The 26,443-nt window shown below is 51.3% G+C and overlaps 1 protein-coding gene across 5 annotated transcripts in view; it reads left to right on the forward strand.

Annotated features, from left to right (window-relative positions):
* RNF220 (ring finger protein 220) overlaps positions 1 to 26,443 on the forward strand; it is a 224,392-nt gene that overhangs the window by 176,669 nt on the left and 21,280 nt on the right. For all 5 annotated transcript variants that reach the window (XM_042996895.1, XM_042996896.1, XM_042996897.1 and 2 more), the window contains 3 exons: positions 12,181 to 12,313; positions 20,175 to 20,220; positions 23,766 to 23,867. In XM_042996895.1, coding sequence (XP_042852829.1) covers positions 12,181 to 12,313; positions 20,175 to 20,220; positions 23,766 to 23,867 — 281 coding nt within the window. The remainder of the gene's footprint in view (positions 1 to 12,180; positions 12,314 to 20,174; positions 20,221 to 23,765; positions 23,868 to 26,443) is intronic.

The following is a 26,443-nucleotide window of genomic DNA, read 5'->3' on the forward strand; positions in this document are numbered from 1 at the left end:
ATGGGGGATGACAGTGATGAGAGATGCAGGGTAGCACTTGACCGCAGAGCCCATCGGGTGGGAGAAACAGTGGTCTGGAAGTGGCAGTGAGCACAAGGAAGACACTGACCTCACCTCCTGGCCTGAGGAACCTGGAGTTGGGAGAATAAACAGCCTGCACTGGAGAGGATTTCAGGGAGTGGTGTCTGCAGGGGAGGTGCCGGTTTCCAGGAAAGTAATGAGAGAAAGTAAAGGAAGTATCTAGGGACCAAGGAAGGAGAGTTTATTGGCATGGTACTCTGTCCCAGAGGGCATGATGGGAAGATGGTAAAGAGACATCAGTGGAGCCACCTCCACCCCCTCACTCCCCGGCATCTCTCCCAGGACTGTCGGCCTCTCCAGCCCCCTTCCCCCAACTTGACATCTCCTCCTGCACCGTCTACTCCGCACCCCACCTCCCACACGTATGTTCCCCATGTTCCCCCACCTCCTCCCCAGGCCCTCCCCCTGCCCTGCCCCACCCCAGCCGGCCTGAGCGAGCAGGAACCCCTGCACCTTCATTTCTCAGGTCACTGCTTGGCTAATGGGCTATTAATTTGCTCAATCGTCCCCTGTGAGGCAAACTCAATTTCTGCCAGCCAGTCGTCCCTCCCTGTCGACAGCGTGATTGATTGGAGGAACAGCTGTCACCGCCCGGCTGCCTGCTCCTTGCCTCCTTTCCTGCGAGTCCTCACTACCCCTCCTCCTCGGGCCGCTGCCCCGCGCCCACAGAGGCAGCGCACCCCTGCCACCTGCCCAAGGATCTGTCGCCAGCAATGAAAAATGACAGAAATATTTAAGGACAAATAAGGTTTCCCAACGCAATTGAAAATGATTACAGGCAGCTACAGATGGGGCCAATCTGATGCGCAGCAGCAAATCAAATCGAATTTCCTTATCGGCGTATTATTTTAGGCGTTATCTGGCACGTTGATGCAGTTATCAATTCAATTTCAGCCGCCGGTCCGCTGTTTACTGTCTCGCCTTTGCTGGGAAAAGGTAAACATGCTCAGCCCAGCAAATTAATTTCTGGCTGAAGCCAGAGGCTGCGAAGGACTGCGATGCAGGACCCACGGCCCCCACCTTGGCCTTGGGCTAGTGGGCCAGGCTGGCTGGGCCCGGGGCAGGCAGGAGCTTGCCCAGGGAACAGAAGCCCCGCTAACTGCCTGTCCTGGCCCCGCCCCGGCCTCGAGCAGGATTCAGGGCTCCTAGGAGGCTGAGGTGACCGCTGTTGGCTCCGCGGCTGCTGCCAGGGAGAGGTGAAGGTCTCCCATTAATTCCCAGCTAAAAATGACAAATTCATCTTGGACGACAATTAAATGAAGTCAGTAATTGATGCTAATTGATCTCCAGATGCGAGGGCTCCCCTCAGCCTCAGCAGCACGTGCCTGTCTTGCTCACTCTCTCCCACCCCAGTCCTCTCCTCCCCTACTTGTCTCTACTCCTCTCTCGGTCCTCCCTCACCGCCTAGGGCTCTGGGTCTCTTGACCCCGCAGGTCTGTGGAAGACAGCTGGCCTGGGCAGAGCTAGCAGGCAGGGCCTGAGGCCGAGCAGCTGGCCGGGTGCCCACCCAGCCCCGCAGGCACTTGTAATCAGTGCCCCGAGTCCCAGCCATGAGCCCAGAAGGCAGGTAACATGCCCTCCTCGGTGGTTCAGGATTTATTGCCCGCAGCTGTAGAGGTTCCCACTTCATTTTTATAAGCCCATAGTCAGAGCCAGCAGGGGGTAAAGCACACTTGGATTTACTTTACTTTAAACAGTACAGTCCTAGCATTTTGGCTCCATGGCAAGGAAGGCACTGAGGGAGAGTGAAGTGTGTGGGCATGATGGGGAGAGTATATAGGTATACTCAGTCTATACTCGCAGATATGTATGCATACGTGCTCAGGTGTGTTTGTCTAGATGTGAAAAAATGCCCACACTTGTGTGAGCACCTGTGTGTGCCAGTGCCCTCACGTGCACGCGTGTGTCCAGACATCTGAGAGGATATGTGTGCATGTCCATATGCGGATATTTTCCTGAATCGGGCCCTTTGCCACAGTCAGTAATGGCTAATCCCAGAGAACTCTGCGAGGCTCCACCTGCCCCGCCTACCATTGGCCCAGCCCAGCACAGGGCACTGTCTGGAAGTTATTAGCTAAGGGAGGCGGGGAGCTGAATTGTGTACCTCTAGAAGGGGAGAGAGGCTGCAGTTATGTTTGGGACAGCCAAGATCAGGGATATGAAATAGCTGTGACCCCTGAAGCTCCACCAGTCTCTAAACAGGTTGGCTGGTGTACTCGGTGGGGCAAAGGCCGGTGGGGCCAACAGTTGGGGTTCTATGCCCCAGGCTCAGTGAGCTTGATCGTGACTTGGCCCAGAGCCCTTGGCTCCAGTTTGAGCCCAAGTCTGGGCCTAAACCTGCCCACAGGGTGACTGACCTCCACCTGGCCGTCCTGCATATGTTTGCCTTTGGCCACCCAGGAGACATGCCTGGGCTCAAACCAGGCCCCCTCTACTGCTAGAGACAGCAAATAGCATCACAGTAGGTCAGGGCACCAGCCAGGCTCTTGTTTCGCAAGAACCTGGAGCTGGCAGGAGGCCACAGAGAGTGGGCAGTGCCACTCTGAGCTTTTGCAGGCTGAGATGGGAAAAGGGAAGATGGCATGCGGGCATAACTATGTCACCCTGTGTATTATATCTGTGTATAAATGTCACATGTACGGAACCTGGTGCTGTGAGGAGTCTGTACTTCTTAAGGAAGGAAGAGGAGAAAATGAAGGAAAAAGCATATATAGGAGAGATGACCAGACCAGACCCTAAATAAGGGTCAGAGTGGAGGCAAGGAATCAGAGAAAACTCCCACGACGTCCCTCAGCTAACCTCTGCATTTTTGGGGGGAGTTTGGCAAGGTCAATGGTCATTTATTCATTTGTTCATTCAAAGAATATTTATTGATTTCTACTATTACTATTATGATTTTCTTACTTTGGGCTATGTCCTCTGCCAGATGCCACAGTCTAGGGGTGCCTGGGTGGCTCAGTTGGTTAAGCGTCCAACTTCAGCTCCACAGTTCATGAGTTTGAGCCCCACATGGGGCTCTGTGCTAACAGTTCGGAACCTAGAGCCTGCTTCAGATTCTGTGTCTCCCTCTCTCTCTGCCCCTCCCCTGCTCGCACTCGTCTCTCTGTCTCTCTCTCTCTCTCTCTGTCTCTCTCTCTCTCTCAAAAATAAATGGACATTAAAAACAATTTTTTAAAAGAAATTTACAGTCTAAAGAGGGTGACAGACACAGAATAGGCGATTGTAACATGGTGTCACTAGAGGTGGCACAAGAGGCTTTGGGAACACAGAGAAGGCACCTAGTACAGTCTGGAGGAGTCGGGGAAGCTCCCCAGAGGAAGGAGTTCTGAGTCCTTTAGAGTGAGAGTAAGAGCCAGCTTGAGCAAGTGGCCCCTGCCATAACCTTTTTGGTTGTTTGGCAAGCCCAAAGCAAAGGCAAATAGGCCTATTTGGTTCCAGGTGACTCAGGAACTGCTGAAAATGTCGCCTCTGCCCCCCGAGCACCAGCCATTGCCCTGGAGTCTGGGCAGGAGGGTATACAGTGGTTTTCAGGGCATCCCTGGGTACTGGCAGATAAATATGGGCCGTAGCTAAATACACGTCTCTCCTCTGCCTGCCCCACCCCCACCTCCTCGACCAGGGATGCCTATTAATCCTGACAAATGATGACTTACGAACATGTAATGCAAACTGATTCATCATACATTCAAATCCGCCGCCCCGCCCCAGCGGGAGGCCCCAGCCAGACAAGTGTATTACACGGATAATGTATTTGACGTATTAATAAAACCAGCCGCATTGCTCTGGCGCAGGGACTGGGGAATGCCAATATACGATGACAGATCACATATTGATGAAATCCAGATGTTTGGAATCATAGTCTTGGGGCCTTGTTCATATTGACTGAAGGTAAAAAATGCCATCTGTCAGCATGTTAACTCTTCCTGTCCCACACTCAGCAGAGGCACCAATCGTGGTTTTCTGGAGGGAAGAGAAGGAGAAAGGGGAGGAGTGAGAGAGGGGAGGATGAGTATGTAAGTGGTCTGGATGGTGATGGATGGATGAAGTTGGGGTATATGGCTGTACTGTGGATACAATAGGTGGAGGGGACATTTTCATGCCTTACGTTCTTGACCTCTCAGCAGCATGTGACCCTATCAGTGACAGCCCCCTCCTTGAAACTCTTCCCTTCCTGGCTTTGACGATACCATGCTTATTTTCATCCTCCTGTTGACTGTTCTTTCTTAGTCTTTGATGACTTAAACTTCTTCTACCTGTTGGAGTTATTCAGGGTTCTGTTCCAGCCTCTTCTCACTGTATACTCGCTCCCTAGGTGATCTCACCTACTCTTAACTTCAGTCACTGATTTATTCATTCAGTGAATGTTTACTGGGTATTTACTATATGCCAGACATTGTGCCAGGCACAGAGGAAGCCTGAGTGAACTTTAGCTCTTACCTATATGTCAATGTCTCCAACTCCATAATTCTGACTCCAGTTCCCATAGAGTGCCCAGAAAGCATTTTCATGTGGATGTCTTAACAGTTCCTCAGAGTAAGTACTACATCCAAACTGAACTCATTTTTTTCCTCACCAAGCCTGCTGCCCCTCCTCCTATTGTACAAGGCAGTAAATGGTCTACCACCCAGCAGTTCTCAAGCCAGAAACCACGGAATCACTGTTGGCTCCTTTCAGTCCCTTAACCCCAGATCCAACCTGTCCCTTTCAGTTCACCTCCATCATCATCGTCATCATCATCATCATCATCATCATCATTATGCTCCAGCAAGACACCATCATGCCTCCCCTGAATTAGTGAGATCACCTTCTAAAGAGCCTTTCTGCATTCTCTACTTTGCCCCCTCAGACCGTTCTGTACTTTGCAGTTAGAATGATCTTTTAAAATTTTTTTTTAATATGTATTTATATTTGAGAGAGAATGAGACAGTGTGTGAGCAGGGGAGCGGCAAAGAGAGACAGAGACAGAGTCTGAAGCAGGCTTCAGGCTCTGAATTGTCAGCACAGAGCCCGATACGGGGCTCAAACTCATGAACCATGAGATCATGACCTGAGCCGAAGTCAGACGCTTAGCCAACGGATCCACCAGGAGCCCCGGCATGATCTTTTTTAAATGCAAGTCTGATATGTCTCTCTCCTGCTTAAAACTCTTCGATGACTTCTCACTGTATGTTAAAAACAACAACAACAGGGGTGCCTGAGTGGCTCAGTCAGTTAAGCATCCAGCTCTTGATTTCAGCTCAGGTCATGATCTCAGCTTGTGAAATCGAGCCCAGCTTCTGGCTCTGCACTGATAGGGAGGAGCCTGCTTTCGATTCTCTGTCTCCCTCTCTCTCTGCCCCTCCCCAGCTCACACATACTCTCTAACTCTCTCTTGCTTGCTTGCTCTCTGAAAAAAAAAAAAACTAAACTAAATATACATTAAAAAAATCATTAACGTAATTAAAAAGTCCTCCAGGATCTGGCCTCTCTGTCATTCTCATACTCTGTCCATCACTCTTTCTGTTCCAGCCACACTGGACACTCTTCACTTCTTCCGTTGGGCTGTCTTCCCTCTGTACCTTCAAACATGCTATTTTGTACCTAGAACACCACTTCTCCACAATCATTGCCTGACCAGTTCCCTCTGATCCTTCACACCTTTGTTTGGATGTCACTTCCTTCACCTCCCAGGCCAGCTGATATACTCCCACAGTTCCGTGCACTTACCTTTTTCTAAAACCACTCTGGGGACATTTGTTTAATGTCTCTATCTGCAACCAGTTCCTAAGCTCCTCGAGGGCAGAGAATGTACCTGTCTTGTTCATTATTGCATGGCATCCATACGGTAGCAGACCCATCATCACTATCCAGCTGCCATTGGTTGGATACTATCAGATTATTGCCTAAGTGAGTGGAAAAGGAGGTAAGTAGCTGGGTATTATTCAGTAGTTAAGAGCACTAGCACTAGTGGAGTCAGGCAGACCTGAATTTAAATCCTGTTCTGAACCTTCTAGCTGTGTCATTTCATTGTTCTGAACCCCATTTTTTTCATCAGTGTGATTGCAATAATAATACCTACCTCACAGGACTGTTGTAAAGATTAAATGAGATAAACTATGTGCAACATTAAACCTACAGCCTAACATATAATAACACTCAATAAACAGTTATTATTATTAATAGATAGTGGATAAATGGTTAGATGGATGGACAGATGGATATAGTGGCATACAAACCAATCAATAGATACATGCATGTGGATGGATAGGAAGAAGGAACTCCATGGAGGCCAGAAGGGCCAGGACCAGAGTACCTACTGAATGGGACACAATCTTGACCGTAGCAGAGAAGAAGGCCGGATACAGGGCAAGGCCGGGCCCTGTCAGAAGGGGATGGATATAGGCACAAACAACAAACTGTGCTAGTGTCCTACTAGAGATGATAATGAGCCATCACTTTGTAGAGAGCCCTGGTTTAATTGAATCCTCACAAAAGTCCTGGAAGTTAGATATTATCATACCTGTTTAACACGAGGAAAAACTAAAGCTCAGAAGTGTTAAGTGATTTGCCCAAGGTCTCACAGCTAATAAGAGACAACTCTGTTGAATTCTGCTTGAAGCCTCCTCTGTGCCTTGGTCACCAGGAAATGGAAGCTGTTCTACTGGGGGGTCGGGGAAGGGAAGGGTGGGGCACATATGTGTGTACACACAAACACACACACACACACACACACACACACACATTCTCTTAAAAGGTCCCACCTCTCTTGCCATTTGTCATTAGCGGTACCCTCACCCTCACTTAAACCCTGCTCCTTCTTAAATCAGACACCAGGCAGTCAAGCCCTGCCTTTTGTGGTCTGCAGAGCCAAAGATCATCAAGATGGGATTTGAACAGAGAGGCAAGAATGGAAGCCACAGGCAACAGAACTAGGACACAACCAAACAGACCAAGCCCGAGAAGCAATCCCACAGCAGGCGTGTGGCAGGGTCAGACGTGAGTTAGTGGTCCAAGAAGGGAAGGCTTTCCCTTTGAAAGAGTCCCCATCCTCCAGTGTCCAAGTCTGCACCTGTCTTCACTCCCTGGGATGGCAGAGATGGAGCAGCTTGGTGGGTCTTTGAGTCACCCGCCCCCGATGGTCAGCACTTCCCAACAGAGGGGGGCAGCAGAGGGCTGATCTGGGACCCCAGGTGCCTGCAGCCCAGTTCCAAGGCCTGATGGCTGCACTGGTTGGAGCCTGGCCCAGGCAAGGCAAAGGCTACTTGGCTTAACTGCTCCTCTCTCCTCAGCCTGCCTATCAGTCCTCACGGCCTGCAGTCACTTGTGGTGGAGCGTGGCTGTTCTGGGTGTGGAGTATTCTAAGCAGCTCAGAAAGGGAAAGGGGCCTTCTGGAGGCCACACAGCTAGGGAGCCTGACCCCGCAATCACCTCTGGCTCTTTGAGCTCGAGGTGCCCCGTGTAAGGCTGAGGACAGGGTCAGGCCCCTCGGCTCCCTGCTCTCCTGCTTCAGGGGATACCTGCAGCAGGCAGAAACGTGGAGGTGGCAGGCGCTGTGGTGGCGGTGGCGGTGGCGGGAGGGAGGTGCGGTAATGAATGTGGACGGGAGGCGGAATGAGCGATCCATCTTTGCATGGGAGGGGAGGGGGCCGCAGGCGTTCCCCCCACACACTCACACACTCAATCAGGCGCTGTCAGACCTCCGGCCGCCTGGCATTTTGGTGAAGAATCTCTCAGCTAAAAATTGTTGTCAGTCCCATTTCCTCGTTATCAGTGCAAGGGCTGAGGCAGCGCCCGGGGATTAACAGGAGCGGCGAGCGCCCGCACCGCCATCCACCGCCGATAACACCAGGCCTCCCGCCTCACCTCCCCCATTCATCATCTTTAGCACTGACAGCCCGTCCCAGTCCCTGTCCCCAGTCCCTCATGCTTCCCACGTCTCCCCACTGTGCTGCTCAGCCTGCCTCCTGACCTCCCTGGGGAGCTAGGCCTCCTGAAGAAGTACAAGATTCAACCTAGGCCCACATGACCTGGACCCACCTGTGGCAAAGGGCCTGGCCAGCCATGGGGTGGGGCACGGGGGCAGGAGTGAGGAATGCTCAACGAGAAGATGCTTCCTGACAGCCTGCCTCTGGGGGGCTCCGTCAGCCTACCTGTGATGCCGGCTTTGGCATTGGAGAAGGAACTCCTACATCAGAGGGGCAGCTGGACTAGGGATTTCCAGAGGTCTCTCCGGCCTGAGAAGGACTCTTAGATTCTCGGAACTGTGGCAGACAAGAGCCAGAGGATGTCTACTCCCAGGCTTAGGAAGAGTTGGGGTTGAGGACTTGGTTCCCACCCCCACAAGACCACAGCCCCCTCCTCTTGGCCATTCCCAGTGGTTTTATGGCCCGTTTTATGGCCACTGTAATGGCCCAGGTCAAAAGCTTCAGGGAGCTGTATTCTGGGAATTATGCAAACGAGGAGCAGGCCCAGGGCCAGAGTATGGATTTTGTCATTAAACCTGGGCAGGCCATGTCGTTAGTGCAGTAAAACCCACGTCATGACCACAGGTCTCAATATAAAATTATAGGGAACACAGCGGGGGAGGGGAAGCAGGGGGCCCATGGCCAGGCTGACACCTGCCACTCTAACCCCTGAGAAAATGGGGGTGGGATGGAGGGCATAGGCTGCAGGGACCCTCTGCTGATCCCTGTCAGTGCTGTACCTAAAGCTGGGAGTCAGGAAGAGGACCCATTGTCTCAGTAGAGAAACTGAGGCCAAGCTCAGAAAAGTAGATCTCTGTGGCAGCAAAGCAAACAGACTGAGAACAAGCATGTGGGAATGCTGATTCCTGGTCCCAGCCTTGAAGGGAAGACTCTGGGCTCCAGGAATCCCTAAGAGCCAGAGTTGGTATCCCAGGCTACTGGGCAGAAACCCTGATATTTCTACCTCAGCATAGACCCCATGCCCTGAATCCTCCCCTTTCATAGGTCTCCTCTCTTACCATTTCCCCGCTATGCCCCAGGCCCTGCCTCAATGACCCATTTCAACAGCCTTGTCAACTCTCCCTTATTCATCCTTCATGCCTTCCATCAAGTATTGCCTTCCCCTGGACCCTACCAACCATCTACCAACCATCTTCGGGCCACTCCTGCCTCGATCCTGGGGTGGCCATTCGTGCCTCCCTCAGCCCTGGTCAGGGCTGTACGGACTGGATCCACTGACTCTTCTTTGGCTTTCCTATTAGTTTGTGATCTCCTTCCGCCCAAGAATGTGTTTTATTTATCTCTGAACTCCAGTTTCTCCTAGAATAATGCCTGACGTAAAAGAATTGTTTAATAAATGTTTTGCTGAGTGAATAAGTAAATGAAGTGATGAGATCATGAGCTGAGTACAGGGGTCACTATCCAGTTCTGAGCCTTACTTTCCCCATCCTTAAAACAAGGTAATGGCCTACAGAATTTCTAGGGTCTCCCTCACCTGGGTGATTCTCTGACTGAATGAAGTTAGAGTCAGAGCTGAGACTAGAATCCTCAGCTCCCATCTTCCAGACCGGGCCACACCCGCTTCTTTTACTCACAGCTTCCAGCTGTCCTCCAAGCATCTAAGGCATAGCCACCAAGGCACATGATCAGCAGGGCCCCTTTGCCTCCTCAGACACCTGACCGCACAGACTGGAGCCACACCCACCCCACCCTGTCACACACAAAGCCTCCACAGTGGACATCCCAGCTCTGCAAAGATCATCTGGCTTCTAGGACAATCCGATCTTCATTCCTATCCCCTTTCCCTTTCCTCTTTTCTCCTCCCATTATTCATTATTGCTTCTTTATTGCCCATCAAGTCAATGCCAGGTCTGTTTTCAATTGTCTATAAATATAAAGTTAGATAAGAAATGGCCCCTGCCCACAAGAAACTCACAGCTCATTCATTTACTCCTGTTCTCTGCCTGGAACACTTCTAAGATGCAACTTAAATTTCATTTCTTTGGTTAAGACTTCTCTATTTTCACTCCCCTAAACATGCAGCCAGAATGAACTACTCCCTCCGTTGAGCTCTCAGATGACTCAGTCTGGACATCCAGGAGAGCTGTGACCATCCTCAATCTTGTGTCAAAGGGAGGTGGGTTCTTGTGCTCAGCCTGAACTGGAAGCTCCTTCAGGCATGGGGCGCTAGAGTTAGCAAATGAAAATATATGATGCCCAAGTAAATTTGACTTTCAGAAAAACAGTGAGTAACTTTTAGCATAAGTATGTGCCATGCAATATTTGGGACATACTTACACTAAAAAAGTATTCATTATTTGCCTGGAATTCAGTTTTACCTGAGCATCTTATATTTAATTTGGTAACCCAACACAACCACCTTGGTCATCACTAGCATGGCCTTTATCTCTCTGAAAGCTAATTTTGACTCTCTCAGGACAAAAGTGGGAAGAAGAAGCAGGGAGGAAGATCTTGGCTTAAGCTAAAGAAGTCTTTCTACAGGCATGCCTTGGTGGCTCAGTTGGTTGAGTGTCCAACTGCAGCTCAGGTTATGATCTCACATTCGTAGGCTTGAGCCCCGCATTGGGCTCTGCACTGACAGCTCGGAGACTGGAGCCTGCTTTGGATTCTGTGTCTCCCTCTCTCTCTGCCCCTCCCCTGCTTGTGCTCTGTCTCTCTCTGTCTCTAAAAAAATGAAATAAAAATTTTAAAAACTAAAAAAAAAAGTCTCTCTACGGAGTTTACATAGATAGGCAAGGATATATCTGGATAAACAGGCCTCCTCAATTCCACACCTTAAGCAGAGGCCAGAAGAGCACTGGGTGGAGAGAGTGGCAAGGCAGGGGGTTTAGGCTCCTCAAAAGACGTGCATTAAGCAACCTTCAGGCTCCTTCCTAGCATAGTGTGCTCTGGTTACCATCAGCAACAGAGACAGTGACAGAGCTGGGACAGAGTGGGAACAGAGTTCAGGTTCCCAGCTGGCCCCCAAACCAACGGAGCCAGCAAAATACCCACTTGGGCTCCCATACAATTTGAAGGATATTTTGGAGGGGGAAACCCAGACTCTGTTAGATTCACAAGAGGCCAATAATGTTATCCAAGTGAGAGGTGGTGAGACCCAAACAGGAAGAATATAGATTCCAGGAATCCTGTAGAAGCAGAACGAACAGGACTTGGTGGTTTAATGAATGTGGGAGGGACAGAAGGCACGAGAAGGGGCCTCGGGGGAGGCATAGGTTCCCGGCTGGGGTAACCAGGTGAACATTGGTGTCATTAACTAAGAGGGCACTGCTGAACAGGGAGCAGGGGTGAAGACGCTGAAGAACTTGTTTTTGGATCATTGAGTTTCAGATTCTTGGGGGACACCCAGGCATTGATATCCATTAGGTGCTTGGATAGAGGGGCCGAGAGAACCAGGGAGCGATCTGGGGCAGAGATACAGATTCTGGAGTCTACAAGGCACAGGTGGGAGTTAGGGCCATAAGAAGGAAGAAGATGATCCAGCATACAGAATAGGGAGAGAAGAGGCTACGGGAGGAACCCTGGGAAGGTGAGGAACTGGAAGAAAACACTACCCCAGAAGTCAGGCAGATCCTTTTTGGTCTTTCCCACTCAACTGTGAGGGCCTCAAAGGCAGGGACTAGATCTGATTTTATGCTGTGGCCCCACTGCTCTGCACTAGGGCTAGTTCAGAGTAGACCTCAGACGATGTTTGTTGAATGACAACAGGAATGCAGGAATGAGTCCTCTTTCTCCCTCTTTTCTTCCTTCTCCAGATTTGGAGAATATAAAAACAGTAAGGAAAGGAGAGACAGAGGGGTCACTGGATATTCTGAGTGATGGTATGATTAAACCAAGACCTTCCCTAACCTGTATGAAATGAAGTGATCCAGGTTTGATTACACAGAGCATTGACTGTGTCCCAATAGATTTCCCATAGGGGCGGCCGGCTAAGGAGGCACCGTTCATGGCCCCTGGAGCCACAGAGAAGAGTGAATGGTCATGGGCTCTGAGACCCTTGGGCTCAACCCCTCTCTAGGCCAGTAAGCCCTAGGAGGCAGCAGCACGCTTGCATTGGAGGATTGGGACACTGGGTTTCTATATGTCCACAGACAAGCCCAGCTTATCTGTCTGTCTCTTCTTCTTCCCTCTCCAGGTAAGAAAAAGGCAGCAGCATTGTTTGACAGCCAGGCCCCTATTTGCCCTATCTGCCAGGTCCTGCTAAGGCCCAGTGAGTTGCAGGAACATATGGAGCAAGAACTGGAACAGCTGGCCCAGCTGCCTGCCAGGTAAGCCACCAGCTGGGGGAGCCTGCCTGCCAGAGGGTTCCACTCAGTGTTCTGGACACCAGGTCCCAGGAACCTGGCCCACACTCCATCCTCTAGGTAGAAGTAAGGCCCTACTGTTGTTCTCCTCTACTCTGCTTTCAATCCTCAGATCCTGCAGCTAAATGGTGATGCATTTCCCTTCTTGCTGTATTTTCAGAGATGGGAGGAGTGTGACCCCCTCTTCAGGCCTCAGCCTCAAAAGGGCACAAGAGGAGCTGGAAAGGGGATGAGCCACTGCCACAGGCCTGTACTGCCATGCTAAGCCTCAGGGTTAGGGTACCGGAAGCAGGGACTGGGCCTGCCAGCCTAACCAGAAGTGCAGCTTCGTGCTGCCATCCAGGGGAGTAAGCACTACCTTCTCTATCAGTCTCAGGGTCTGAAAGGTGACAATCAAGCTTAGCCATGCCCTGCTGCTCTACCCTACCTCCCTTCTCCCTGCCTGAAGGACCAGGTGGAGTCTCTTGAGGGCCTTATGGAGGAGCCAGGTTATCAAAGGGACAGAGGAGAGGTATAACAAATCACCCCAAACCTTAGCAATTCAAAGTAGCCACTTCATTATACTCATGGCATCTGTGGCTTCAGGAATCCAGACAGAGCACAGAGGGATGGCCTGTGTCTGCTCCAGGATGTCTGGGGCCCCAGCTGGGAAGACTCGATGGCTGGGAGCTGGGATCCTCTGGAGCCCCCTTCACTCACATGTCTGGTGGCTGATTCTGGCTCTCAGCTGGGACCTCAGCTGGAGCTGTGACCAAAGCACCTACACTTGGCTTCTCCACGTGGTCTGGACCTTCTTATAGCATGGCAGCCTCCAGGTAGCTGGACTTTTTATGTGGCAGCTTAGGGTACTAAAGCAAATGTTCCAGCCAAAGAGATGGGAGCTGGATCACCTTTTACAACCTAGCCTCAGAAGTCACTTAATGTCAGTTCTGCTGTACTCTATTGGTCGAGTCAGTGTCAGCCCAGCCAGACTGAAGGGGAAAAGATATACACCCCACTTTTTGATGGGAGAGTGGCAGGGTCATATTATAGAAGAGCACGTGGAATGGGAGACATGGGTAGTTGCAGCCATCTCTGGAAAATATGGTCTGCTACAGGGGAATAGCCTGTCCCACCTCTCCCAACCCCACCCTACCCCTTGTTCAGTCCAAGTCACCAGACTTGACTGATCTCCTTCCATCTACCCACACCTAATCCCCCATGCAGGGTGCAGGTGACCCAAAGGTAAACCAGAACTGGTCCCACTCCCAGAAGCTCACTACATGAGAGTAAGGAGAGCTGGGCCATGAAACCCCAAGGGATAGAGGCTGCTCTATGGGAAGAACTGTGGGGCATGGAAAAAGCACCAACCCAGCACAGAGCAAAGACCTCCTAAGGGAGGTGAGGCCTGAGCTGAATTTTGAAGGAAGAAGTATTAGTTATCTAGCACTGTGTTACAAATTACCCTCAAACCTAGTGGCTTGAAACAACAAACATTTATTACCCACAGTGTCTATGGACCATTAGTTCAGGAACAACTTAGTTGGGCAGTTGTGGGTAGTTGTGGCTTTCGGCTCAGTCTCTCATGAGGCTGCAGTCAAGATGTCAGCCAAGACAGTCATCTGAAGGTCTGACTGGGACTATGGGAGCCATTCCCAAGATGGCTTCTCCACACATGGGTCTCTCCATAAGACAGCTTGAGTTTCCCTATGACATGGTGGCTGGCTTCCCACAGAGGAAGTGAGCCAAGAGAGAAACTAAGTGGGAAGCCACAGTGCCTTTTATGATCTAGTCTCCGAAGTCATACACTGTTGCTTCTAGCGTATTCTATTCTCTTCATTAGAAGCAAGTCACCAAGTCCAGCCCACACCAAGAGAGGAGAATTAAACTCTATAAACTCTACTTCTTGACAGGAAGAATATCAAAGAATTTGTGAAAATACTTAAAACTGCCACAGAAGACTATACAAATGATAAAAATAATAATCTGTATGAACCTTTGCTATATGCCAAGCACTTTACATTGCATTAATTTATTTACTCTTCACAACCATCTAGGTAGGCAATAATTATTAAGTCCATTTTACAGATTAGGAAACTGAGGTACAGAGGGGTTAAGTGACTTTTCTAAGGTTGCACAGCCTGTAAAGTGGTAAAGATAAGATTCAAATCCAAGCAGTCTGACTGTGGTGCCATGCTCTTAACCCATCCCCCCACCCCCGCCCCCGGGCGCGCGCGCGCGCGCGCACACACACACACACACACACACTCCTGGGACTAGCCTAGAAGGGGCAGAGCATGAAAGAAATATCCTTCCGCAGATGAGTTCTACACCTTAGCTGTCTGGGAGAGTGTCTGGGTAATAGAGGACTTCCCTCAACAAGAAGAGGAATAGAGACAGAGATGTGTGTGGAGGGCCCCGCAGGGCCCTGTAAAAGCAGTGTACCCCTAAGGGTCTGGAAAATGGGGGCCCAAGCTCTCCTTCTGCCTCCTCAGTAGGGGCCACACTAGAGCCTCATCTTCTTGGCCCCAAACCTGCACTGCCCAGGGCATCCACATCTAGCCCCAGAAGTGCCCCCCACCCCCAGCCATGATTCTGCACCAATCCCCCGCCCGCATATTTTCTCAGGGCACCCCCTGCTTCCACACCCTAATCCCCATGTCCATTTCCCCACCCATAGCCCCCACATCTGCTCCGCTCCTCACGGCTGTGTCTTGCGTCCCCCACTTCTGTGCCCCTCACGTCCAGGCCCCGCCCAGCACCCCCTAACCCCTGGCATGCCCCCCCCCACCCGGTGTCTGACAGCCGGACAGCGGGATCTGCACAGCAAGTGAAATTCCCGTCGGATCGATAAAGCCGAAGCGCTGGCGGCGACGGGTCGATGGTTTTATCTGTCTCGGCCCCGCCGCGCCCGGCGCGCTGACAGTCCGACCGGCCGGCAAAGGCGTTCAAGGGCAGCCGCGCCCGCCGCCCCCTCCCCTCCCCTCTCTCGCCCTCCCCTCCCTGCGGCCGCTGCGCCCACCGGACTGCAGGCTGGACCGGCCGCTGCCGCCCTCGTGATTTATCTGGATTTTTAATTGGAAAAAATTTGCGAATTAATTGATTTCAGGAACTTGCCAATTAACATTGTAATTGGGTGCGTGATAAATTCCCAAGGAGCGTGTCAGCTCCCTCCGGGCTGAGGGCGCCGCAGAGCCCGGGTAGCGCTCGGGGAGGGCCCCAGCCTTGGCTGCCCTTGCCCCGCCCCTGCCCGCTGTCTGGGAGACCTGAGGAGAGCAGAGGAAGTTGGGAAAAGATGTGGCACCTGGACTCCTGACACCCCTGAGACTCCTCCCTCCTCTCTCCCGCCGCCGGCAGCTCCAGGAGCTGAACGGAACCTTTGACCAGCCATTTCACAGATGGGGAAACTGAATCCTGCAGGAGGACACTAATCCTGTGTGTGCCTGGGCACAACCCAAAGGAGGGCATTCCCCCATCCATGACCTGTGGCCAGAGCCTTTCTCCGCAGCTCTCCAGTCTTCCCCTTTCCCTTCCACTTCACGTTCCCTCTCTCTTCTCCCTTCTCCCTGCTTCCCTGCCTTCTTCTCTTCTTCTCTCCAGTTTTCTCCCTCCCTCTCTTACCCTGCCTTTGCCTCTTTTGCTCTCCCCCCCGCCCCCCCAGCTTAGCCAGCTCTGGAGCCTGTAGATGCTGCTTCAGGGTGGCTCTCCATCGCCTGGGGGGCCTCCCTTCCTCCCACACGGCTGCTTCCCCAGAAGTTCTTCAGGATGGGCCTGCGTTCAAGGGCCCATCTGCCTCCTTTGTGCCTTCTGTCTCCCTTTGCCCAACAGCACAGAACAGGCCTCCCTGGGGGCAGGCTGCTATTTCAGACACACCTAAGGACTCGCACAGAGAAACGGGGGGGGGCGGGGACCTCCCAGCTCCCAAACTAGGGCTGGCTACTTTTCAGAGACACAGGCAAACATGCATACATAACATACAGGCACACGCACACCCCCACATTCCAACACACATAGATGTGCTCACCACACACACACACACACACACACACACACACTGAAAGAACCACTTCCAACACATGCTCATTCCCACAGGTACATGGGCACACAGACACCTACAGGAAGAAGAGTCAGAACTCCTGTTGGCAAAGCGTTTATACTTTTCAAAGTACTTTTACATTTGGGATCAGAGGCTATGGCCATATACCCTCCCTCACCCCTCCCTTTCTCAGTCCTGCACTGGAGCACCAGTAGACCCCAGGACTAAGTTAGTTCGAATAAGGGGGCTAAAGTTAGATTGAGGACAGGTTGGAGGGGGCTTTCAGGGCTGAAAGGTTGTCCTAGCTGTGGTGGGGGAGCTAGAACATTGGTGGGTCTCAGGAAGTTTGATCACATTGCAGAACTGTAGGAGAATCACTCTGGAGGCCAGTGCAGAGCATGAACTGGGGGTTGAAGGGGGGCAGGTGAGGAGGTTGGGCAGGGTCCAAGGGACAGATGATGAGGCTGACCTGGGACAGTGGCAGTGGGAATGGAGAAGAGGGAATGATGAGAGACTGGTGGAGGAAGAAGCAAGAAGGGAGCAGGGTACTTACTAGGAAGAGCTTTCTGACCTGGGTGATGGGAAAGGTGATGATGGCGAGGAAGCAAATTTCTGAGGAAAGGAGGAAATAATGGATGGCGCTCTGGGCACACTAAGCCTAAGATGTCTCTGGGATGGTGATGGGGTGGAAACTGGATGTGTACAGACAAGCAGCAACATAGATGGGGGCTGAAGATTGGAGGGTGGTGGAGAGCAGCCCCCAGACTTGTGAGGCTTAGCTTGGTGAGGCCTGAGCCCAGAGGCCTTTTCTGGGAGACTTCCAAAGCCACTTTTAGATCTGGCCTGTAGGATAGGAAGCCAGCTCTGTGGTCAGTGCTTTCAAAGGGCTGGAAGGAGCCACAGGGAGGCTGGGTGACTCTAGAGAGGCGGGGTATGGAGATGGCAGTGCCCCCACCCCCACTTAAGCCTTATTTAAGGCCGGCCTCGGTGTTTGGTTGGGTAATGAACTAGATAAACAATTCCCCAAATAGATTAAAACGAAGTGTAACTTACAAAGGCGGCTGGTGATGATGGTTTATTCCCGGGCAGCACACCATTTCTTTATTTCCAAGGATAATTCAGTGTAAATCACCTTAATTAAAAGTGTCAGCCCAGCCCATGAATATTGTACTTAGGAACGCGTTTCCTGGGTCCCAGTTATAATTTAAAACCCATGGATCACTAGGCAGCGAGTGACTGAGAAGGGAGGAAATCGTTGGGGGTGGGCTGTGGAAACAGGGAGGGACGGAAGGCAGAGGAGCCGATGGGCTGGGCAGGATCCAGTCTGTCTGTAGCTCTGGGGCTCAGACCTCTCCTTTTGGAGGCAGGCTTTTCACCAGACTCCTATCTCTGGGGGACCAAGCACACTTGGTGGTGATCAGGTTGTTGGAAGAAAGGTGGGGTAGGGTGGGAACACTTGCTCAGAGAGAGGGCGGGAGCTTGAGGTAGTACCAGTCTGACTTAAGGGAAAGGTAAGAGTACTGGCAAAGGGAGAGCCTGGACATTCTCACCCTAGATGTCCTCATTTCTATTCACCAGCCGAGGAAACTAAAGCCCAGAGTCAGTAGGATGCTCCCCAAAGTGGAGAGAGAAAAAGAACTCCAAGCTCTGTCCTCCATCCTAACCCCTGAGTAGCTTTAGGAAATCAGTGTGGGCAACTGAAAAGCAGCACTTTGGACTCGGTCAGACATGAACTCAAACCCTACATGGGCTGTGTGAACGTAGAGGTGTCACTCAACCTCCATTGGTCAACTTTGTAAAGTTTTTGTGAAGATTAAAGAGAGAACACATATAAAGTACCCGACCCATACCTGTCACGTGGGGTTGATGCACAATCATTGTTCACTCTTTCCTTTTCTGTCCCAACCTGATCCTGCTCAGATAAAGCTCAAACCTCAGGCCAGCAAGAACGCTGTCGCACAGTAGATGCCTCATTTCTGTACCTGTCCAGGCACGGTGCCGGGCACAATGGGACGTCAGTACTTGTTGACTGAGTGAAGGAATGCTAAAAGTAATGAACTCAAACTAGTTGCTCCTCAAGAGCAGCTCAGTTTCCTCTCTGTATCCCCATTGCCTAGATCAGGGCCTGACAGGGAGCAGGAATACAGGGACTGTTTAAGAACCAAATGTAACTGAATGGAACCTGGTCTGGTTGTCCTTCCCAGTCTGTGATGCCCACACTCTGTAATCAGCCAGGCAAACAGTTCTGTGTTTACATTCAGATCTGTGATGTGTGTATCTATGTGGGTGTGTGTCCACGTGTGTCTGCATTTGTGGATGTGTAAGTATCTGGGTGTGTGTTGGTGCATGTGGGTGTACCTGTGCATGTGTTTATGTAGATGTTGGTGCCCGAGCAGCTCTTCACAGTCTGGGTGACTGTTGTGAATGTGTCCGTATTTACAACATGTTTGAGCCACTGGGTGTGACCACATGTGTCTGAGTGACTGTTGACAGAATTATGGACAGTGGAGATGTGTGTATCTGCCTTTATACCAGGGTTTCTCAACCTCAGCACTATTGACATTTTGGGCCAGATAATTCTTTTTTGTGAGGGGCTGTCCCATACACTGTATGTTGGTTAATATCCTCTACCCACCAGATGCCAGTAGCAAACTCCCTACCCCCATCTGTGATGACCAGAAAGGTCCCCAGACATTGCCAAATGTGCCCCAAGGGACAGCCGCTACTTTATCTAAATCTATGTCTTTGCTCACGTATTGGGGTACCTATGTCTGACCCTATGGGTGATTCCTGTGTATACGCCCTGAGTCCGTGCGTGTCCTATGCACTCTGCCTTGGGTATGTGTCTTTTGTGCTTTATGGACATCTCTGTGGGCATGCTCTACCTGAATAGCTTGTATGGGTGTCTGTGCAGGGACCCTATGTGAATGGGCTGTGTCTGCCTCCTGCACATATCAGCCAGCGCCTCTGCGTGCATGTATTTGTATGTGTGTGTGAGTGCACGTGCGTGAATGTGTGAGCACAGATGTGGCGAGCACAGTGGGGGCAGCAGGGAGGGAGGGACAGGAACAGGGATATTAATGTTTCTGAAGTGGATCTGATTTGATACGTCTTGTTCCATTGTCAGCATCTGTTTAGCAGGGATTTGTAATACTTTGTGGCTCTGGATCACTCATGCTTAGCGCAGGATGTGGCCTTGCATACCAATTTTGTTATTAAACACAGTCCTCGCCTCCCCCACAGCCCATCCATCACCTCCCACCCCCGCCCCCGCCTGCTCCGAGCCGCCCACCATATTTCAGGGCCCAGCTCCCGCCCGCCTGCCGCGCCCGATGCCGGAGGGCCTGGGGCTGACAAATTGAATCAGGGGGAGATCATTCCTGGCCTAACGCAGTTTGCAGCGTGTTGGAGGGAGAATTGACAAGAGCCATGTCAGCTCCATCACCCCCAATCCCATAGGAGCTAAGAGCAGGCTGGGGACAGGAGGTGGAGGGAAGGGGGCATCCAGGACAAGCAGAACCCTCAGGGCTGATACCAGGAGTCAGGTAAAGCCCCTTTCCTCAGATTATTGGGGGAGCCTACCATGCCTACTGTCTCTGTCCCCCTCCCAGGAGCCAGCTGTTGCCACTGGCCCCTGATGGAGGCTGAGCTAGTCAGGGCCAGCTGAGGTTGAAAGGCCTTGGTAGAGCTTGGCTGAACAGGGCTGGGCTAAGCTGGCTATGCCTTCTCTTTTTGGGGTTTTCTTGCTATTCTCTTGCATGCCCTGGGCAGCAAGTGGGATAGTCACCCTGTTCTCTTCTTTCTTGGCAGCAAGAATTCCCTTCTGAAGGATGCCATGGCTCCAGGCACCCCCAAGGTAGGTGGACAATTGTGTGTTTTCCTCCTACCCATCCTAACCTAGGCTTCCCCATAACTGATTCCTCTTGAGGAAAAGGAGCTCTTCCTGGATCCCCAACTGTCTCCAGGGTTTGATCGTCAGCCTGAGGCCTAGGGCTTCCCTGTGTGCTTGAGAGAGAGAGAGAGAGAGAGAGAGAGAGAGAGAGAGAGAGAGAGAGAATGTAGTCTGAGTATGAGCCAGAATATGCTCATCTGACTTCTTCCTTTTCCAGTCAGAACAGGAATCAAAGCTAAGAATGACATGGGGGCATGGGGGACCCAGACACTAAGGCTGGGGAGACTCCAAGAAGGAAGGTGAGCTGTAGCAGGTAAATAAAAATATAGAAGTGCTGGTCAAGACAGATAGTACACAGGCCTTAGAAGACACACCATGGGGTGTGTGTGTGTGTGTGTGTGTGTGTGCGCATGAGTATGTGTATACTTTGTCCTGAGGGCAGCAGGGAGCCAGGGAGGATGTTGGACTCATCTGGGGAGACAGTCTGCCCCTCTAAACAGATACCATGGGAGAGAGGTTTGGGAGCATCAGATGGAGAAAGGAAAAATGAAGGGCAAGTAGCTGGCTCAAAGGAGGGGCCAGAGAGGCCTCAGCACAATGATGTGATTTGTATCAAGAACTGCCATAGATGGCCACAGAGGCAGATGGTACTGCTTTCCCAAAGGTGATGATTTTGAGGAAGTGGGGACCTGGGGAGGAGAACTAAACCCTACTCACTAAACCCTTCCTCACCCTTGGCAAGGCAACATATTTTGTTAAAAGTTCTCACAATGACTCTTAAAGGCAGGAATCCCTGGCCTGGCCCTTTTTATAGGGAGTGAGGAATGAGTGTTGAAGCTTCCAAAATGGATGGAATCAGTCAGGAGGACTGCACAGAGAAATCAAAGAAAAAGCCAGGAAGAGTATCTGGGGACCTCTGGCGGGGGGGGGGGGGGTCAAGATAAGGTACAGGCACCAGGAAGGGGCCAGAGGAGGAACAGTCATGCATCGGGATGGGTACAGGAAAGCATGGTATCCCAGACTCCTAGGGGAGAAAAGTTCCAAAACATATGGGGTGGTCAGCAGTCAAAGAGAGAAAGTCTGGAGAAGGGGGCCATCGTGTTGAGAAATCTTAAAGCCACTGGTGACCTCTGAGGGGGCAGTTTGGAGAAAAGGAGCCAGAGTGATAATATTACCTCCAGGGGTTGGCCCAACTCCCCTGCAGGCCTTTAAAAAGGGTGGGAGTGGATTTTGCACCTTCGCTCAGGAAATCACTCGACACAGAAAGTTGGACAGAGGAGGGGCAGGGAGGCTGGTCCAGTCTTAGATGGGTGCAGGCCCTGACCAAGGTAGCAAAGCCCTCCTGCCTAAAGAGAAAAGGTGGGGGTTGCCAGGCAGCCGTGGATCATACAGGTAGGGAGCCACACTCACAGAGCTTGGCCCGGCCTGCAGCATTCAGTGGTTGTGGTTAAGGAAGGTAGGCCATGGACAAGCTGCCAGGTCAGCCACCGCCACAACCACAGACACCCGACACCTGAGTGTGGCTGTCAGGGCTGGGGATTGGACCGCAGTGAGGCCAGTGCTCTAAGGATAAACACAGATACAATCCACACCCATACCTAGTCCCCCGCATACGCAGATGCACACACACCGAGGCCAGAATACTCACACAGGAAGTCCTAAAACACATGCAGATCCTCCAACTGCCGACACAGGCATATTGATAATTAGGCAAGGACCCCTGCTCGCCCAATTCCAGATTCACACTTATGCCCCCAAAGCTGACCATTTCAACCCCCAAAGCTGACCATCCCCTGCCTGTGGCTGAGGCTTTAGGGGAGCAGGTCATGGGTGGAAGAGGCATGAGGTAGAAGGTTCAAGCAAGAAACTGAGAGGACAGGGAGAAGGAGGGAGGGAGGGAGAGGAGAGGGCGAGGGGGCCTTAGACAAGATTGATGGCCTCATTGCCATTAAGAAAAAAATTAGCCGGTGGCGGCTATCATATTAAAGGGTGAAGAAGCCGTGAATTATTTTCTTAAAGATCTTATCGCTTACAATGATAATTTTACCTTCCAAAAGGCCACTTTTAATGAGGCGAAGAGCCAGGCAAAAAGTCATGATTTAATGCCGGGATTTTTTTTTTCAAAACACATTTTACTGCTTTTTGGTCCATGTTTAAAAAGCGCCAGTGACCTTTTTTTATTCTGCTTGCCCCAGGTGTAATGCTGGGGCCTCTCAGGGCTTCTAACCCAGAGAGAATGAGAGAAAGAGACAGAGAGAGAGACAGAAAGCAAGCATACAAGAGCAAGCTTTCTCATGGTGGGGGGCAGGGACCCCACTTTGTTTCCCCTCCTCAGCATCTTCCCTGGGACCAGAGAAGGCAAAGGACATTGCCTGAAAGACCACCTCAGTCTGGAGTGGGGGCTTAGTCACCCACTAGGCCTCCCCCTGGGCCTGGCTGGGTGAAAAAAGGGCTCCGAGTTGCAGGCCCTTCCCAGCCTCTTTCCTCCACCAGCTTTGGGGGGCCAGGCTGAGTCAGGGAGCCCTGCCAGACCAGCAGCTGCCCCTCCCTTCCCAGGGTCCTTGCCTGAGGATGTGCAGCATGGCCACCGCATGCGGGTCACATCCTAAGGCTCGGTCGGAGATGAAGGATAAATGGCTGCTCCATCTTTCCCAAATTGCTTTCTTTGGGCTGTCACTGGTGATTTGGCATGGTTTCTCCGCTGGGGAGGCCTCCTAGGGGCTTGTATGCTTCCGGCTCAGAGCTGTGCAAACTGGAAAGGGTGGGAGAAGGAAGTAGGGATTGCTTTCAGGCCTCCAGGCCCCCAGGTTGCAGCTGAACAGGCCTTGGCAAGAGCCAGCAAGAGCAGGCTGAACGTGCCATGTAGTATTTAGGATTGTGGCGCTCACACACAATGTAAAGCGGACAGTTTATTAATCTACACTGCAGGCGCACGTAGGAGAGGCCATGCGGGACTGACGTGGGGGGGTTAGTTCTCCTAGGGTTCTCGCTGGGGTCATTGCCGCAGCGCAGGGATAAATGGACCCAGCGTACATCCCTAGCTGCATGCAGGAAACTCATACATACTATTTAATTTACTGTCTCCATAGCAGGGCTGCCTTCAACCCGTATTAGGGGCAGGCAGGGCAGCAGGTATGCGGCTTTACCCCCAATCCTTCAGAACAGTCCCAGAGTCTCTGCTTGTGAAGGGAGAACAAAGCATGTATTATCTCATCCAACTGGGAGTGGGCAGGGAGTCCTGCCCCACTGGGACAGAGATTACCTGGGGTCCACGAGGTTTGGACCCTCTCAGAGGTCTCTACCCATCCCTGAAATCAAGCCATCCTCTCCCACAACCACATCCTCAGGGCCTCAAAGCCTGCCTTCCAGATCTCAAGAGTGGTTCCTCTATCCCTCTGCCTCCCTCAATGGCCCTCTCCCAAAAGCTCTGTTGGACTGGGAACCCTAGGGGACTGACTGACTGCAGGTCTCATTTGGCCTGAGGTGACATGTCCTTTTTCTTCTTCCAGTCCCTCCTGTTGTCTGCTTCCATCAAGAGGGAAGGAGAGTCTCCAACAGCATCACCACACTCCTCTGCCACTGATGACCTGCACCATTCAGACAGATACCAGGTGAGGAGGGAGTGCATGAGCGTGAGATGGAAGCTCCTGTGGTGAAAGCTTAGAGGGGCATGCTGGTGCTGATTCCTCCCCTCCTTGGGAGGTGAGAAGAGAAGCCAGAACTGTATTTGGTTCCCTCTGTGTCTAGTGCCCCTAACTGAAACCAGAAGGCACACGTGTCAGGGAATGGGCCTTAAACAGATAGGTTTTAAGGAGCAATGCAAGGTCACCTGGGTTCTGGTGGGCTGTAAGCACTTCTGAAGCCATCAAGAGGTATCCCATGTGGTTTGGTTTCATGAGGGACCCAGAGGCATAGCCCAAATCCCCCGAAGACTTCAGACTTCCAAACCAGGATCCCTTGAGCAAATAACTATTCAATCCTGCCAAACCTTCATATCAGACCCAGAATGAGACAAGAAGACACTGCCTGAGTGCCTTGAGCAAACAGGAAAGGAGTAATCACACAGTCCTAAAAGATCACAGCAAGACGGGGGCCTAAGGGTAACATCCTAGCTCTAAATGGGTCTCCTTTATGGTAGAAAGAGAAAGAACTCCCCCAGAAACTTCTGTCTGGGGAGAGACAGAGCCCTGCCCTTGGGAGCCCCAATCAGATGGAAAAAACAGGGCCCTGCTCTAAGAAACATTGGCCTCAATGGCAAAAGGGCTTCTTGGGGAGCCCAGTACGAAAGGAGAAAACAGCCCTGACTCAGAAGCCCTGATCTGATATGGAAAGACAGGCAGCAAGGACCTACAATTCTGGGTGGAGAGCCTGGGTCACTGCCCCGGCATACAGGAACTCTTTGTTGGAATTAGAGATGTTCCCCTTGGGCCCCCTTTCCTCCCAACTGACACAGCCCGGCATCAGGGTGCGAGCTTAGAGAAGGGAGTGGACACCGGCCTCCACTGGCACCTCCTCTGCTGGGTGCTTCGGTACTGGGACTCAAACTGCATAGCCCTAAGTGTGAGCCCCAGGGAGGGATCCCCCTCTCATAAACCCTGGTTCAAGACAGGCAGCCCAGTCCGGCCCCTGAAAAGCACTGCTATTACCCAGACAACCCTAACATAGGTGGAGAAATGACCCAACCTCAGGGAATTCTGGTCTGATAGGGAGACAAGGCTCTGTAACAGAAAGTTCTGCTCCAAAGGGATGGACAGAGCCCTGCCCTTAGGGTGCATCCTGCCACCTCTCTACTTCAGTCACAGCATTCAGCCTCAGCACCTGCTGAGCTAAGAACTACCATCAGGCACAGGCACAGGCACGGCCTGCTAAGACATGGCACCAAGGTCTTCTGTGATTTAGGTTCAACCCGTATTTCCATTGCTAATACTTCCATTCCTAATACTGCCCTCCAGGAATCCTCTGAGCTATCCTCACAGAATTAATGCTCACTACTCCCTGACTGTGCCATTCCTTTCTCGCCTGCACACTTTTACGCATGCTGTTTTCTTTTAATGGGACTATTTTACCCCATCCCATCACATTTCTATTTATATTTCAACAACCTGCCCAAATACCATCTCCAGGAAGCCTTTCTGGATTAGCTATCTCTTCTCACAAACCCTATATGTCCCTATGATTACCCTTATCATCCTATATTGTGATCACCTGTTTATCTATGTTTCCATTATTTACTGACATATAACCAGCCAGCCCAAAACTTAGTGGCTTAACACAATTTGTTATTTCTTATGATTTTTTCAGTTGACTGGGCCTTTCCTCATTTATGCAGCTCATTCAGCTAGATGACTGACTAGGCTGGAAAGCCTCACATTCTGGGAGATCAGGGTGCCTTGGTTCTCTTCCATGTGGCCTCTGGTAGGTTAGACCGGCTTCCTTACTTGGCAGCCTCAGGGCAGTGTCACACCAAGGGGACGAAGGCCAAAAGTGCAAAGCCTCTTGAGGCCTAGAATCTGGAACTCACACATCACTTGACAAAGCAAGTCCCAAAGCTACCCCATAATCGAGGGATGAGGATTCTGTCCTCTTGACAGAAGGAGCTGCAAAGAATTATGGCTGCATTTAATCTATCACAATGAGCATGACTGTTTCACTAAACTGGGAGCTCCTCCAAGGCAAGGACGTTGTCCCATCCTTCTATACTCCCTTCCTGTACTCACACATGCCCGGCCCAGTGTCCTTGCCTTCAAGGGGTTAGATTTGCAAATAAATAATTATAGCCTGGTGTTTAAGTGCTGTAACAGTTAAAAATAACTTTCTGGGATAGTCCAGTGTAAAGAGGGGGTTTATCAGAGCAAGTTTCACAGAGAGGTAACGAATGAACACGGTTTCAGAACACAAGTAGTTCACTTTGATGAACAAGGAAGATTCTTCGTCTGCCATTTCAAGGCAACGCTGTGTAAAGAGCATAGAGGTGTAACACAGAATGATGTATTTGGGGACTTGCTAGCAGTTCACTTTTGTTAGCATGTAAAACCCAAGGGGAATTAGCAGGAGGTGAAGCTGGAAACCCCAGGGACTAGCTGGATATCCCATCCCCTGATCTTTACACAATGCCTGGCATGTACTAGTTGGTTGGTTATGTTGGATTTTTTTTAAAAAAACCATCAGTGTAGGTCTTGAAAGCAGG

This window comes from Panthera tigris, chromosome C1, assembly GCF_018350195.1.
Source record: "Panthera tigris isolate Pti1 chromosome C1, P.tigris_Pti1_mat1.1, whole genome shotgun sequence".
Classification (NCBI taxonomy): Eukaryota; Metazoa; Chordata; class Mammalia; order Carnivora; family Felidae; genus Panthera; species Panthera tigris.